This window comes from Mustelus asterias, chromosome 6 (genome assembly GCF_964213995.1).
Source record: "Mustelus asterias chromosome 6, sMusAst1.hap1.1, whole genome shotgun sequence".
NCBI lineage: Eukaryota > Metazoa > Chordata > Chondrichthyes > Carcharhiniformes > Triakidae > Mustelus > Mustelus asterias.
Window position 1 is genome coordinate 45,672,870 of NC_135806.1, and position 14,341 is coordinate 45,687,210.

The following is a 14,341-nucleotide window of genomic DNA, read 5'->3' on the forward strand; positions in this document are numbered from 1 at the left end:
TAAACATGTAAAGCAGATTAAATCAAAGGTTGCCAGCATCAGTAAAATATTGAATTGACTAACTTGGCTACTGGGAGCAGATTGGCTCCCTGCTTCCTGTCCCACTCTGTTTAATCCAGAAGTGGGTTTTGAGGTTTGGGATTGAGATTTTTGAAGTTTTGGCTGCTTGCCCAATCCAAAAACCCCAATTTTTGGGTTTAAGTTTCAGCTCTTAGCGTTCAGAAGCAAGAGAGTGTTGCTGAACCTTTGCAAATCGCGGGTTAGACCTCAGCTGTTATGTTGTGCCCAATTCCAATATTGTGCCATTTTCAGAAGGATGGCAAGACCTCGGAAAAAGCATGAGGAGATTCACTTGACTGGATTAATGCCAAATATGAGAGACTTCAATTATACCCAGTGATTCGGGGAAACCTGGAGCAGAGAATGTTTAATAGAGGTGTTCTTAACCAGGAATGGTTTTGAGAGAGTAAATAAGGAAAAACATTCTGCTGGCTGAAGGGCCAATACCAGATTTAAGATAATTGGCACCAGAACCATAAGGGCTTGGGGAACGGGGGGAGGTAGGAGTGATGGAAATGAGGAGAACTTGTTTGTTGGAATCTGGAATAATGAATGTACTATCGCAAAGACTTTTGGAAGTAGATTCGGTGATATCTTTCAGAATGGAATTGTTCGTGTAAATTGGAGAGGAAAGGTTCGCAGGATTTCTGGAAAAAGAGCAGGGAAGTGCTATACTGATAGCACTCTGAGTTGGTATAGGCACAATGGGCCAATTTGCTTCCTCCTGTAGCTGTAGAAATTCATGATATTTATAACTTGCAAGGTATAAAGTTGTGGGCGGCACAGTGGTTAGCACTGCTATCTCACAGCGCCAGGGACCCGGGTTCGATTCCTGGCTTGGGTCACTGTCTGTGTAGAGTTTGCATGTTCTCCCCGTGTCTCTGTGGGTTTCGTCCGGGTGCTCCGGTTTCCTCCCACAGTCTGAAAGATGTGCTGGTTAGGTGCATTGGCCATGCTAAATTCTCCCTCAGTGTACCCAAACAGGCGGCGGAGTTTGGTGACGAGGGGATTTTCACAATAACTTCATTACAGTGTTAATGTAAGCTTACTTGTGACACAAAAAAACTTGAAATAAACTTGAAATAATATTTGAGAGGTCTGTAGCCTTCAGGATTATTGACATTTTATGAGGGAATATCATTGGATTGTCAGGCATATTTTGGATTTGACAGGCAGTATTTGGATTACAGGAGATGCAAGTAACCAGATGGTGAACACTAAAACTTAGGGTTAAGCCCAGTGAGCCAGAACCTTTTGTCGCCGGTTATTCAGCTTGAGAGCTTTTTAAATTTAATTTTGATGAATCAATTACAGCAGTGATTCCAGGGCCATTTCTTTAAAGAAAGAAATGCAGCAGCAAACTATTTTACAGCATATAATTTTGAATGTATATATTAAATGTTATGCATGCTTGATATAATGTTGAAAAGCAAAAAAAAAAATTTTTTTGTTCTAATCATTTATTCTAATAGAACACACACCTGGGGTTGTGACCAAAGGCTTTGGCTGTTTGGTGAAACTGTACTTCCTTCTATGCATCAGTAGCTGTATTATAAATAATGCTCAAACCCCACTGATGGTTATTTATTGTGGGCACTGTGAACATAAATCAAACTCAGGCTCCTAAGAAGCTTTGGCGATCCTAACCAGAGGTGAAGGTGAACAGGAGGTTAAGCACACCCTTCACCCTGCATTTATTGCATCATGATGGTGCTGTTTTGTGTCAGCACCCCGATGTTATTAGTCTGAAGGATCTAACCTTGGACGGTGTTTCAGGAAAACAGAATAATTTTCTGGAACAGCTTTCTGCATGTCCCAATGTTAATTCCACCCACTTCTCCATCAACCTCCCCCACCCCAAACTCCACCGTCACCCCCATCCCCTTGGTCTCCACAAAACTTTGCGATCAGGCAAGAATTTGACTTGGCCACAGGTCTCTGCTGGTGTCAGGGTAAGTCTGTATGCTGGAATACCTGGAGTGCATCTGATTCTTCTTTCTTTTAGCTTCAGTCATTCTCTCCGGCAATTGAACGTTAGAACCATAAAATTCCTACAGTGCAGAAGGAGGCCATTCGTCCCATTGAGTCCGCACTGGCTCTCCAAAAGAACATCTTACCCAGGCCCATTCCAGCACCCTATCCCTGTAACCCCATGCATTTATCAAGGGTAATCCCCCTTACCTGCCCATCTTTGTGCATTAAGGGACAATTTAGCATTGTCAGTCCACCTAACCTGCCTATCTTTGGACTGTAGGAAGAAACCGGAGCACCCGGAGGAAACCCACGCAGACGAAGGGAGAATGTGCAAATTCCACACAGACGGTCACCCAGGGCCGGAATTGAATCCGGGCTTCTGGCACTGTGAGGCAACAGTGCTAATCACTGTGCCACCGTGCAAGTGTGAATATCATGTGTCATTTTTCTGTTTGAATATTTCAGTGCTCCTGGCTACCATTCTGCATCCCATCTTTTTAAAATAAGATATTTCCATTAGAAGTATAGACTGACTTATGACTGTGCAACTTTACCTATTTCCAGTTCGAATTGCACAGATGAGCATTTCTTGTTTTAAAGTATCTGGACGGAACAGATTGAAATGGTTTTCGATTAAAATTCAGAACGTTTTGTTTTACATCAGGTTGTTAGTTTATGGCAAAATAATGGTTTTACTGCAGAATGTGTGCTGTAGTGTTGTCTGAGTAAGATCTGGGGTTTAAAAAAATCCTCCAGTTAAAACAAGTTAAAGGACCCATTCACAATAAGGTCATGCTAAAATAATTTGTTTTGATTAAATTAATGGCCAGTGAAGCAAAGAAATTGAGAGCTTAAAATGTGAAGCATAGTCGTGGACTATTACAGGGCTGAGATGGATTATCAGGGTAGCGATATGATAACCAGATATGTGGAGTTCAAATTTATCTCTTGTCATGTGCTGTAATCTATTTTAATTAATCAGTAGCATTGTTTAGAGCTTGGCTTCACTGCCCCTTCATATGGTCATGCAAAGTAGCTTCCTTGCTTGCTTTTGGCCTGACGTGTGCACGCATGCATGAAGGTGCATATGTTATTGTTCTGACACTCATAGCATGTGTCCTAGGGTGTGGAACCAATTTTGCAAAAACTAAAATAGTCAACAAATCCAAATGGCAGCATAGTTTTTCGTAAAGATGTGGGGTTTCTAAGGTTACTATTTTTTCCAACTGGCTTTAAATTTGGGACAAATAAAAAGGCTCACGTGACCTGCCACCTGCCCAATAGTAACCTGTGTGGTTTGAATGTTAGAAATCAAAGGAAGATTTGTATTATTTTACTCTCTGGAATTTAGAAGAATGAGGGGAGATCAAATTGAGGTATACAAGATGATAAAAGATATGGATAAAGTAGGCGTGAAATGAATGCTTCCTCTTGTGGGACATTCTAGGATGAGGGGTCATAGTCTTGGGATAAGGGCGAGCAAATTTAAAACAGAGTTGAGTAGGAACTACTCCCAAAGGGTTGTGAATCTGTGGAATTTGTTACCCCAAAGTGTGATGGATTCTGAGATAGTGAGTAAATTTAAGGAGGAGTTAGACAGATTTTTAATTAGTAACGTGTTGAAGGGTTATGGGGAGAAGGCAGGAAAATGGGGATGAGGACCATATCAGCCATGCTTGAATGGCAGAGTGGATTCGATGGGCTGAATGGCCCAATTCTGCTCCTATATCTTATGAACTGGTAACGTGCAAGTTTTTTATGCTTGGCAACAGCAGTTTCTGAGCTTACCCTGTATGGACTCTCGAGTCTCCCAAAGTCGGTATCAGGGTGTAAATATTGTGCTGCAAACTGTTCATTTATTTCTAGGTGGAAAGGGTGTTGGGATAGCTAATCAAGGATAATTAATTAGCATTTCTACCCGGATGCAAGGTAAGGTATTTCAAGTTGTGGGGAAGAGGGCAGGTGAAGCCATCTTTGGGATCAGGTTCCAGGCTTCCCTACAAATCAATTAAAAACACACATAGACAGCAGAGGTTCTGTGTGGTCAGCATGAGGCTGCTTGACTTTGCGAGCTATTACACCTGGATGCTGAAAAGACAGTCTCTAATCAGATCTTATCAATGGGTAATAAGTATCAAAGGGGAAAGTTCCTTTCTGGAGTTTCAAATACAAGTTGTCTACAAAACAAAAGAGTTTTATTCAGTAGTTACTTATTTGTTACTGTAAAAGGTTAAAATCTTGTCATGTCATTCTTCCAGTTATCAACTGGAAGTTTGAATTTATTTTTAAATGTCCCCACAGAGATAGTAACGTTGTGTTGTATGTAATTTTTGCAGGCTGAAATGCAGAACTGTCTCGAATGTGCCGTATAATGCAGCATGAGTGAACAGAACAAAATATTATTCTGTCAATGGTTTAATGCTTGTGTTACTCATTGTTCTTAAAAGCATTCAATGAGGTAGTGATCCAAGCAATTGCTATGGTTTCCTGTCCTCTCAGTAATGTTCATTCTCTGCAAACTTTTGGATGAAGGCTGCGTCCACGGATGGATAAAATATGACATCTGGCTTATGAATTCTCTTCCGTAACTTCTTTCCCAAAGAGCATCGTTAATAAAATTAGATTAGATGTTGACTAGTTCTGTCAATTTCAGTAATTGCCTTGGTGTTACTTCCTCGCCATGATCTTAGAATCATAGAATTCCTCCAGTGGAGAAGGAGGCTATTTGGTCCATCCAGCCTGCACCGACAACAATCCCACTCAGGCCCTATCCCTGTAACCCCACATATTTACCCTGGGTAAATTTAGCATGGTCAATCAACCTAACCCACACATCTTTGGACTGTGGAAGGAAACTGGAGCTCCCGGAGGAAATCCATGCAGACACGGGGAGAACGTGCAAACTCCACACAGACGGTGACCCGAGGCTGGAATTGAACCCGGGTCCCTGGCGCTTGAGGCAGCAGTGCTAACCATTGTGTCTCCATGCCGCCCTTTTAAAGGCTTTGCTGCAACCTAAAATGATTATTGTATTGGACCAAATCCTCATTATTTTATCAGGAAAGAAAATCAAAGTAGGTGTGACACAACTGAACTCTTTTGTTGACCTGATAAGGTTGAAAGGTGAGAAATAATATGAGACATAGTGTGTAAGGTTTGCTATTGATTTTAGCTTACAGTGTAATCAAGTTCAACATTTATCTTGTTAGTGTCTCCTCCTTTAATTAAAAACCATACCATTTCTCAGAAGACACTGTTTGAAGCATCATTAAGGTCCTGTCAGACAGAAGCATTCAATCTAAGCTATAACGACTTTATCCTGTGGATAAATGAGAGGAAAGCAAATTGCCCCTTTGTGTTAAATAGTCCTGAGAGACATCCAGCAAATGGCCTGACTCAGGTTAGACCAATAGTGTCCTACTTATCCCTTTCATCTTGGCTATTTGCTGTTTTTTTTAACCCATTATCTTCTGATGCTTTGCTTGGAATTAGCCTTTAATAGATGTGCGGTTGACAGGTGTATTCATTATCTGTTCGGTAATATGGAAGGATGTGCAATTGTTGGAGATGTGCAAATTTTGGATTTTTTTTGGGAGTAGTATTATAGCATTTCTACAGTTTTATTCCATAACGCAAATTACTAAAAATAAGTGTTGTGTTTCGTGTTATGTGGATAGGAACAGGTTAAAGTGGAGCAGGGCCAGTAGATGGGTTCTGTAGTTACTGAAGCAATTCTTTTAGAAGTTCATGCCTCATTTCATGCATCACTTCAACCCTGTCAGTGCAGTGGATGTTAACTTGTATTTGACCGGTGAAAGGGCAAGGTTAACTTATCTCACAAAGGTACTCTTTGGCAACAAATGATATTGTTCAAGCAGTTACCTTAACTGTGTGCCTGACAAATTACACACAATGACATTAGATAGGTTTCTACTGCTTAATGTGACAAATCTCCATGGGAACCTCTCTAAGGACAGAGATGGTCAGGCAGATTGTAACTGGTCACTCTGTCATACAAAGTGACAAATCCTAGATGAACATGACCTTTTGAACTCTGTATTGTTGACCTTTTGGAAGTCTCTGAGTATCTTTGAATCTTGGGATGCATTCTTTATCTTGGGCGCTTTGATATCATGGTTTTGAATTTTAATTTTACCAATTTCCTTGGTAATTCATTTTTATTCTTAATATATTGTATCACAATCACAGGATGATTTGATTTCAACACCAAGTCTTAACAGTCAGTTATTCAGCAAGCAGAACACTGGTTTCTTATTTGGAAGGGTATAGTTCATATCTGCGACTTGTTATTGAAACGTGGCCACCTCTGTCGCTGAGTATCATCAACTCCAACCAGTGTTTTAAATGGAACTTCACTTGCTGAGAGAGGGGCTTGGCCCATTTCAGGACTTCTCAATCGGTTTTCTATTGGAAGGAGTTGGTGGGGGAGATTCCGGGTGGTGTTGAGTTACTTTTCAAGCACAGTGTTTTCAAGGAAGATTTAATAATTATACCGCAGAGATAGGTGCACAAGGGAGAAAGGAACAGAAGGGATATTATTAAGGTTGGTGGGAGGAGGCTGAGGTGGAGCATAGATCCTGGTGCGGACCCATTGGGCTGTTTCTGTGCTCTAAATAGGGCGGCACGGTGACACAGTGGTTAGTATTGCTGTCTCACAGCACCAGGGACTCAGGTTCAATTCCAGCCTCGGGTCACTGTCTGTGTGGAGTTTGCACGTTCTCCCCGTGTCTGCGTGGGTTCCCTCTGGGTGCTCCGGTTTTCTCCCAAGTCCGAAGATGTGCGGGTTAGGTTGATTGGCCATGCTAAATTGGTCCTAGTTTCAGGGGATTTGCAGGGTAAATATGTGAGGTTACGGGAAATAGGGCCTGGGTGGGATTATGGCCGGTGCAAATTTGATGGGCAGAATGGCCTCTTTCTGCACTGTAGGGATTCTATGATTCTAAATATTCCACAAAAGATTCTTCCTTATCCCAGTCCAAAATGCTTGACTCCTTACCTTGAGATTATGACTCCTAGATCTAGACTCTCCCGCCAGGGAAAATAGCTTCCCATCGTCTACCCTGTCAAGTCCCCTTAGAATTTTTGTAAGTTTCAATTAGGTCACTTCTCATTCCTCTAAATTCCAGATAATATAGTCCCATTCTACAAAATCTTTCCTCATACGACAACCCTTATATCCGAGGAATCAATCTAGTCAGCCTCCATGGCATCCCTGCTAAGGCAAAGGTATCATCTGTTGGGAAGGGTGACCAGATCTGTGCACACTACTCCAGGCATGGCTTCATCAAAGCCCTATGTATTTGCAGCAAAACTTCCTCCCTCTTATTCCACACTTCCTTATGCTTAAAGCTAACTTACTATTTGTTTTCCCAATTCTTCGCTGCACTAGCTTGTTAACTTTCTGTGACTTGTGTACAAGATTGCCCAGATTCTTCTGCACGCTAACCTTTCCTAATTCCTCACCTTTTAAAAATTTTCTTCTTTTCTGTTCTTCCAACCAAAGTGGATATTTTGACTTTTCCCTGTGTTACACCCCATCCACCGCTTTTTTGCTCACTCTGTATCCCTGTGAGAAGGCCGTAAGGAAGCTGCACTGTTTACATTCCCACCTGGCTTTATATCATCATGATGTGGAGATGCCGGCGTTGGACTGGGGTAAACACAGTAAGAAGTTTAACAACACCAGGTTAAAGTCCAACAGGTTTATTTGGTAGCAAAAGCCACACAAGCTTTCGAGGCTCTAAGCCCCTTCTTCAGGTGAGTGGGAATTCTGTTCACAAACAGAACTTATAAAGACACAGACTCAATTTACATGAATAATGGTTGGAATGCGAATACTTACAACTAATCCAGTCTTAAAGACTGGATTAGTTGTAAGTATTCGCATTCCAACCATTATTCATGTAAATTGAGTGTGTCTTTATAAGTTCTGTTTGTGAACAGAATTCCCACTCACCTGAAGAAGGGGCTTAGAGCCTCGAAAGCTTGTGTGGCTTTTGCTACCAAATAAACCTGTTGGACTTTAACCTGGTGTTGTTAAACTTCTTACTCTGTTTATATCATCAGCCAATCTGTCTTTGTCACACTTGGCCCTCCTTCATGATATATACAGCAATTGTGAGACCCAAGCCCTGATCCTTGCAGAATCCCATTGATTATAACTTGCCAACTCAAAAAATTATCTATTTATTTGTACTCTATTTTCTGTCCAGTTGCAAATATGGGACTTTATACGGTGGTTATGTTTAAACTCTCCTTTAACTCAAGGTAAAATGGAGTCGTGGAGAGGGGCATGTGACTACCTATGAGATCTGCCTGGTGATAAGCCCATGTGATCTAGTTGCTATGGGAATAGGGGGGGCAGGTTAAGCCTTAGTGAAAATCAGGTGCCAGGCTTAACATTGTTACACAAAGAAAAATGCAGCTTGCCTTACTGCTGGCAAATTTACGGATTCATAGATCCTGGAAAGAGAGAGAGAGACAGACCGAGATGCTGGTCGGGATTTTACGGCCTTGCTTGAGAGAGGCTGGAAATTCCTGCCTGAGGTCAACAGACATTTCCGTTGTCTGCCTCTCGCCCGCACCGATTCTGGAGCGGGCGAGGCGGTAGAATTCCAGCGGCTGTGAATGCAAAGCAGGGAAGCTGCAGCCTTGAGGGCAGAGTGCTTGTAAGAGTGAATCTTTTGTTTGGGAAGAAAACGGGGAAGATGAGACTGGTGACCCGTGGTTCTTAAATGAAGACCTTGCTGCTGGAAGTCGATTCGATCATGCTGAGAAGATTGAGTGAGGGGAACTTTGTTTAAAAAGGACACTGGAAGAGTCACCTTGACGTGGCAGGATGGAGAGAGCAGAAATGCCAGGAAGGATAAACATATCAGGCTACATTTCTGTTGAGTGTGTGGTATCATGGTCATGGAGTCATACTTCACAGAAAAAGGTCTTTCGGTCCATCATGTCTGCACCAGTCAAAAACAAACCACACACCTATTCGAGCCCCATTTTCCAGCACTCGGCCTATAGCCTTGTATGTCTTGGCATCGCAAGTGCATATCTATATGTTTCTTAAATGTTGTGAGGGTCTCTGCACCACCATTCAGGTTGTGAGTTTCAGACTCTCACCACATTTAGGTGAAAAAGATTTTCCTCTCATCTGCTCTAAACCTCCTGCCCCTTATCTTAAATCTATGCCCCCTGGTCATTGATCCCTTCACCATGGGGCAAAATTTCTTCCTGTCTATTCTATGCTCCTCATAATTTTATGTATCTCAATCATGTCCCGCCTCAGACTCCGCTCCTCCAAGGAAAACAACCCCAGTCTATCCAATCTCTCTTCATAACTAAAACTCTACAGCCCAGGGAACATCCTGGTAATTCTCCTCTGCAGCCTTTCCAATGCTATCACATAATGTGGATTCCAGAACTGCACACAATACTCCAGCTGTGGCCCAACCAACATTTTATACATTTTCAGCATAAACCTCTCTCCCTCCTTTTTTAACAGCGGATTTATATTTGCTCCATTTAAATTCTTGGGGACTGTTCTAGAATCTAGGGAGTTCTGGAAGATCAAAACCAATGCATTCACTATTTCTACAGTCACCACTTTTAATACCCTAGGATGTAGCCATCAAGTTTAAGGGATTGGTCAGCTTTTTAGAATCATAAAATAGAATCGCTACAGTGTAGAAGGAGGCCATTTGGCCCATCGAGTCTGCACCAACAACAATCCCACCCAGACCCTATCTTAACCCAATGTATTTACCCTGTTAATCCCCCTGGTATTAAGGGGCAATTTAGCATGGCCAATCAACTTAACTGGCTCATTTTTGGACTGTGGGAGGAAAACAGAGCACACGGAGGAAACCCACGCAGACACGGGGAGAATGTGCAAACTCCACACAGACAGTCACCTCAGGCTGGAATTGAACCCTAGTCCCTGGCTCTGTGAGGCAGCAGTGCTAACCACTGTAATGCCACATTAATTTCTTCAGTAGTTTTTCTTCATTAATCTTTCTCACACTCATTAGATTCTTGGTTCTGCTCTATTTCTAGGATATTTTTGTGTCTTCCATGAAGATAGATACAAAATTATTGTTAATCATTACCTCCAACTCCTTGTTGCTCAATATAATTTCCCCTGTCTTCACCTCTGAGAAAATCCATATTTACTTCCGCCAAACTTTTCCTCGCTACAACGTTGTAGAGGCTCTTCCGAAAAATTAAAAAGACTATTTGTTGCCCGTTTGCTTTTGGAACATTTTCTCCACTTCATCAATGTCTTGGTCATCCTTTGTTGATTTAAAAAACCTTCCAATCCTTGAGCTTACTCTTTTTGGTAACACTGTCGGCCCCTTTTAATCTAATACCATCCTTAACACTCCTAGTCAGACATGGTTGGACTACTTTACCTTTCATGTTTGCATTTCTCAAGAGAATGTATATTTGAGAATAATGAATTATTTCTTTTAATGTTCACCATTTCTTATCTGCCCCATCTTGTCTTATATTTTAACATCCCAGTCTACCTTAGCCTGGCTTTGGTGAAATTTAAGGCCCCAGTTTTGGATGTCACCCCATCAGTCTGAAACTCATTATGGGCAGTCACACCGTGCAGTAGCTAAGGGAAGGAAGGAGGGGAGATAAATTTTGGGGTGAGCTGAAAGGCATTAGAGACTTGTAAACAAACTGCAAGGACTTGAAGGTGGAGTGCTGGAGAAGTAAGGGAAGATGCCAGAATGATCAGGACTGCACCATCATTGGGATAGACTGTGAGTGGAGCTGGGATAAAGATGATGCAAAGTATCATCTTTATCCCAAAGACTAGGTACCTTGACTTAGGTGAAATCTCTTGCTGTGTGCGATCCTTTCTTTCTCCATGGGGAAAAAAAAGCCTCCCCTGTAGGCAGTGCTGACAATTATTGTCTATCCCCAATTACTCAAGGCCTCCATCTTGTTGTGATTAATGAGGAAGGTGGTCCCACAAGGTGTTGTAAGGTAGGGGGTCATATTTGTTTCAAATGAGTGGCATTTGAGTCCACTTAAGAGGGCAGTTAAGAGTCAGCCATGTTGCAATGGGACTGCAATCATGTACAGGCCAGTCCGGTTCAGGATGTTGGGTTCCTCTCCCTGAAGAACATAAATGAACAAGTTGTATTTTTACATTAATCCAACAGTTTTATTGCCACTTTTACAGATGTCTGTTTTCCATTTAGATTTTTTCTTTAACTGAATTCCGCTCTCAAAACTGAAATGGTGGGATGTGAACTTGTGTTCCCTGGAGTATTAGTCCTGGCTTCTGGATTGCTCGTTCAGTAACATAATCACAACCAACATATCTTGATTTTCATGTCCACAATAAAGTTGTGAATCACAAGGGGCTTTGTGTGGGAATAAACTGGAATTAAATTGAGAGAGGACAGTGATTATTGATCTACTGGCAGAGTTGAAGGAGGAAGTGTAGGATTGAATGAATGGGTTGGGAAGAAGGTTCCCCGCACTAACTCCCCACTAGGAATGATAAACAGGAAGGTCCCAACGAAAGAGGAAAATTGAGCATTCGGGGTGGCTTCTGTCAAGGAGGCACAGATGTCTTGATAGACGTTTTTTAGCAGCTGAGAGAGGCAGAAAAATTTGTCCTCAATGTATTTAAGGTTACAGAAGCCTGAGATAGTAGCAGTATGTAAGAAGGCAGATGGGTTATTATTCGCTTAAGGGAAATTAAAGGGAGAGGAGGTAGTGGGCACATAAAAGATGGAATGAGAAAAATATTAACATCAGGCTGCCTGTTTGTCTTCATCTGGAAATGCATCAGGCTAGCCAATGCTAAACTTCACCTTCCTGGGTCTTGACTCTCAATAATGCTGTGATTGCACTACCTGCTGTGACCATCAATCAAAGAATGAACAATTTAATTAGCCACACTAGGCATGATTCCTCGTGCTCACAAGCCATAAATTTAGGTATTGAAGGTGAGATTTTTACTCATTCGACTTTATTGTTTCCAACACCTCATTATTGGCATTAAATCCTCTCCCCTGCCCCCATTACAATGTAACATGCAGTGCAGCAGGGAGAGAATTATTGAAGGCAATGTGAACCGACCATTTTAGCTTGGCTATCATGCTTGCATTCTGTTTGAATAGGAAAAGCACATTGATTCAGCTGCATGTATGGATTCAGTGTAGTTAAACATTGGAAGAAGCTACACAGTTGAAGTACTTAATTATGTAATATTTCTTGAGCGGCATATTTAATAGTATTTTAGACAATGTGAAGATGTGTATGAGAATAAATTGAGGCAGAAGGAATATGTTGGCAATGATTTTGGTAGGGAAGCAAATAGTGAGGTGTGTCTGCTCTCTGCTCACCTCCTGTTTGATCTCCTAGAGATAACTGATTCAGTGTTATTGAGTATTAGGATTTTAAAATAAATTGTGGACAGGTTTATGAACCCACATTCAATCTAAGTATATTGTAAAGGCAAACTTAATCAGGAACATTTATGAAAATTTAGCCAAGCAGAGTTTGTTGACCATACTTACTGTTATTTGTTGTATACATTTGTATAGATGGAATAAAATGATCTGACTGCAAGTTTATTTTTATTTTAAGATAGTCATTACTGAGAAGTTTATCCAAGATATTGGACACCCAGATGATGAAGTATTCCTTCTGCTAATATAGTGTTTTGTTTTGTACAGGACTCCTCCACATCCTTATATCTTTGTACTGGAGAACAAACCTGATAGCTGGCCATTCCTCCTCCAGCAGATATCTGCTATTTTTCAACAGCCTTCAGAGAGGTAAATGTTCAGTAGCAAAACACCCATTGTCAAGAGTAACCTTCCTTTCAAATATGAAATTGGTAAAAGAGCAGTTGCATTAGTTGAAGGTAAAAGATGTATTGAAGGTTGTCAGGTGACACACCACTTTAGAGTACAAATGTGCTCTGTCAAACAATGGTGGTAGGTGTCTGTGACTCTTCACTTGCCAGGCTTTTCCCTTTTGCTGAGCAGGTTCTTGTGTGCTGAGCAGTATATCTGGCAGGAGGGAAAGGTAGAATATCACCTTGGACCTGCCCCATTCCTCTTCCAACAATTGATTACAGCATGTCAGTCCCAGAGCTACTGGACATGGATAGTTGCTGGCCTTTTTCTTTTATTCATTCGTGGGACATGGGTGTTGCTGGCTGGTCAGCATTTATTGCCCATTCCTAGTTGCCCGAGGGCAGTTGAGAGTCAACCACATCGCTCTGGAGTCACATGCAGGCCAGACCAGGTAAGGCCAGCAGATTTCCTTCCCTAATTAATGAACCAGATGGGTTTTTCTGACAATCAACGATGATTTCAATGATCATCCGTCGATGCTTAATTCCAGATATTTTTTGTTCTTGAATTCAAATTCCACCATCTGCCATGGTCGGATTTGAACCCGGATCCCCAGAGCATTAGCTGAGCTTCTGGATTAATAATCTAGTGATAATACCACTAGGCCATCACCTTATTGAGTGTGGTGCATGGGGACTGTAGTAAAGGAGAAAATTGAATAGAAATAAAAAGAGATGAAAAAGATTTGAATGGAGTCCTATTGTGGAGATATTTAAACTGTACAATTTTCTTTTATTATTTATCAAAGGCTAAATGCACCCATTGTGCCAATGATGGCACCATTTTTCAAATATCTGTACTGTGAGCCACACTGCCTGCGAGAGAACTCTGAGCTTCGTCTTAGTCTCCTGAAGATTGTACTTCAGAGCCAATCTGGAAAGGAAAAGAATGCACCTACTCTGTTTGTCCAGCAGGCTCTCCGACTCTTCTTTGATCTTGTTCCACACTTGCAGGTAAGATCCCTCAGCACCATTGAGGCTATTGTTAAATGGTCATATTGAATAAAGCAATTTGTAAGTTGTGACTGTGAGGTTTTTCAACCGCACCAGTTGGGAGTCGTAAAATCTGAGCCATGCTTGCCCTGAAACCGGAAGATCCCGCCCGAGGCCAAGAGACCTTTCCATGGTCCGCTCCACGCCCGCTACGATCCCTGTGGTGGGCAGAATGGGAAAATTCACCACTATGTCTTTAAATAGATACATGAAAGAAGTTAAAAGTACAATCTCTTCATCTGTTTCAAAAGTCCCTCTCTCTCCCACTTTCTCCCAGTGTCACTGCCGCACTCTGCCACTTTCTGCCCCTCTCTCCCCCTTCTTCTCCTCCCCCGCCCCCCCACACACACACACACACTTTTTATTCCGGCTGCACCTTTATTGAACGGACCCAGGAACCCCATTACT

The 14,341-nt window shown here is 41.8% G+C and overlaps 1 protein-coding gene across 4 annotated transcripts in view; it reads left to right on the forward strand.

The window, feature by feature from the left end:
• Window positions 1–14,341, forward strand: part of focad (focadhesin) — a 238,134-nt gene that overhangs the window by 62,855 nt on the left and 160,938 nt on the right. For all 4 annotated transcript variants that reach the window (XM_078214275.1, XM_078214272.1, XM_078214276.1 and 1 more), the window contains exons 6-7: window positions 12,756–12,857; window positions 13,690–13,894. In XM_078214275.1, the coding sequence (XP_078070401.1) occupies window positions 12,756–12,857; window positions 13,690–13,894 (307 nt within the window). The remainder of the gene's footprint in view (window positions 1–12,755; window positions 12,858–13,689; window positions 13,895–14,341) is intronic.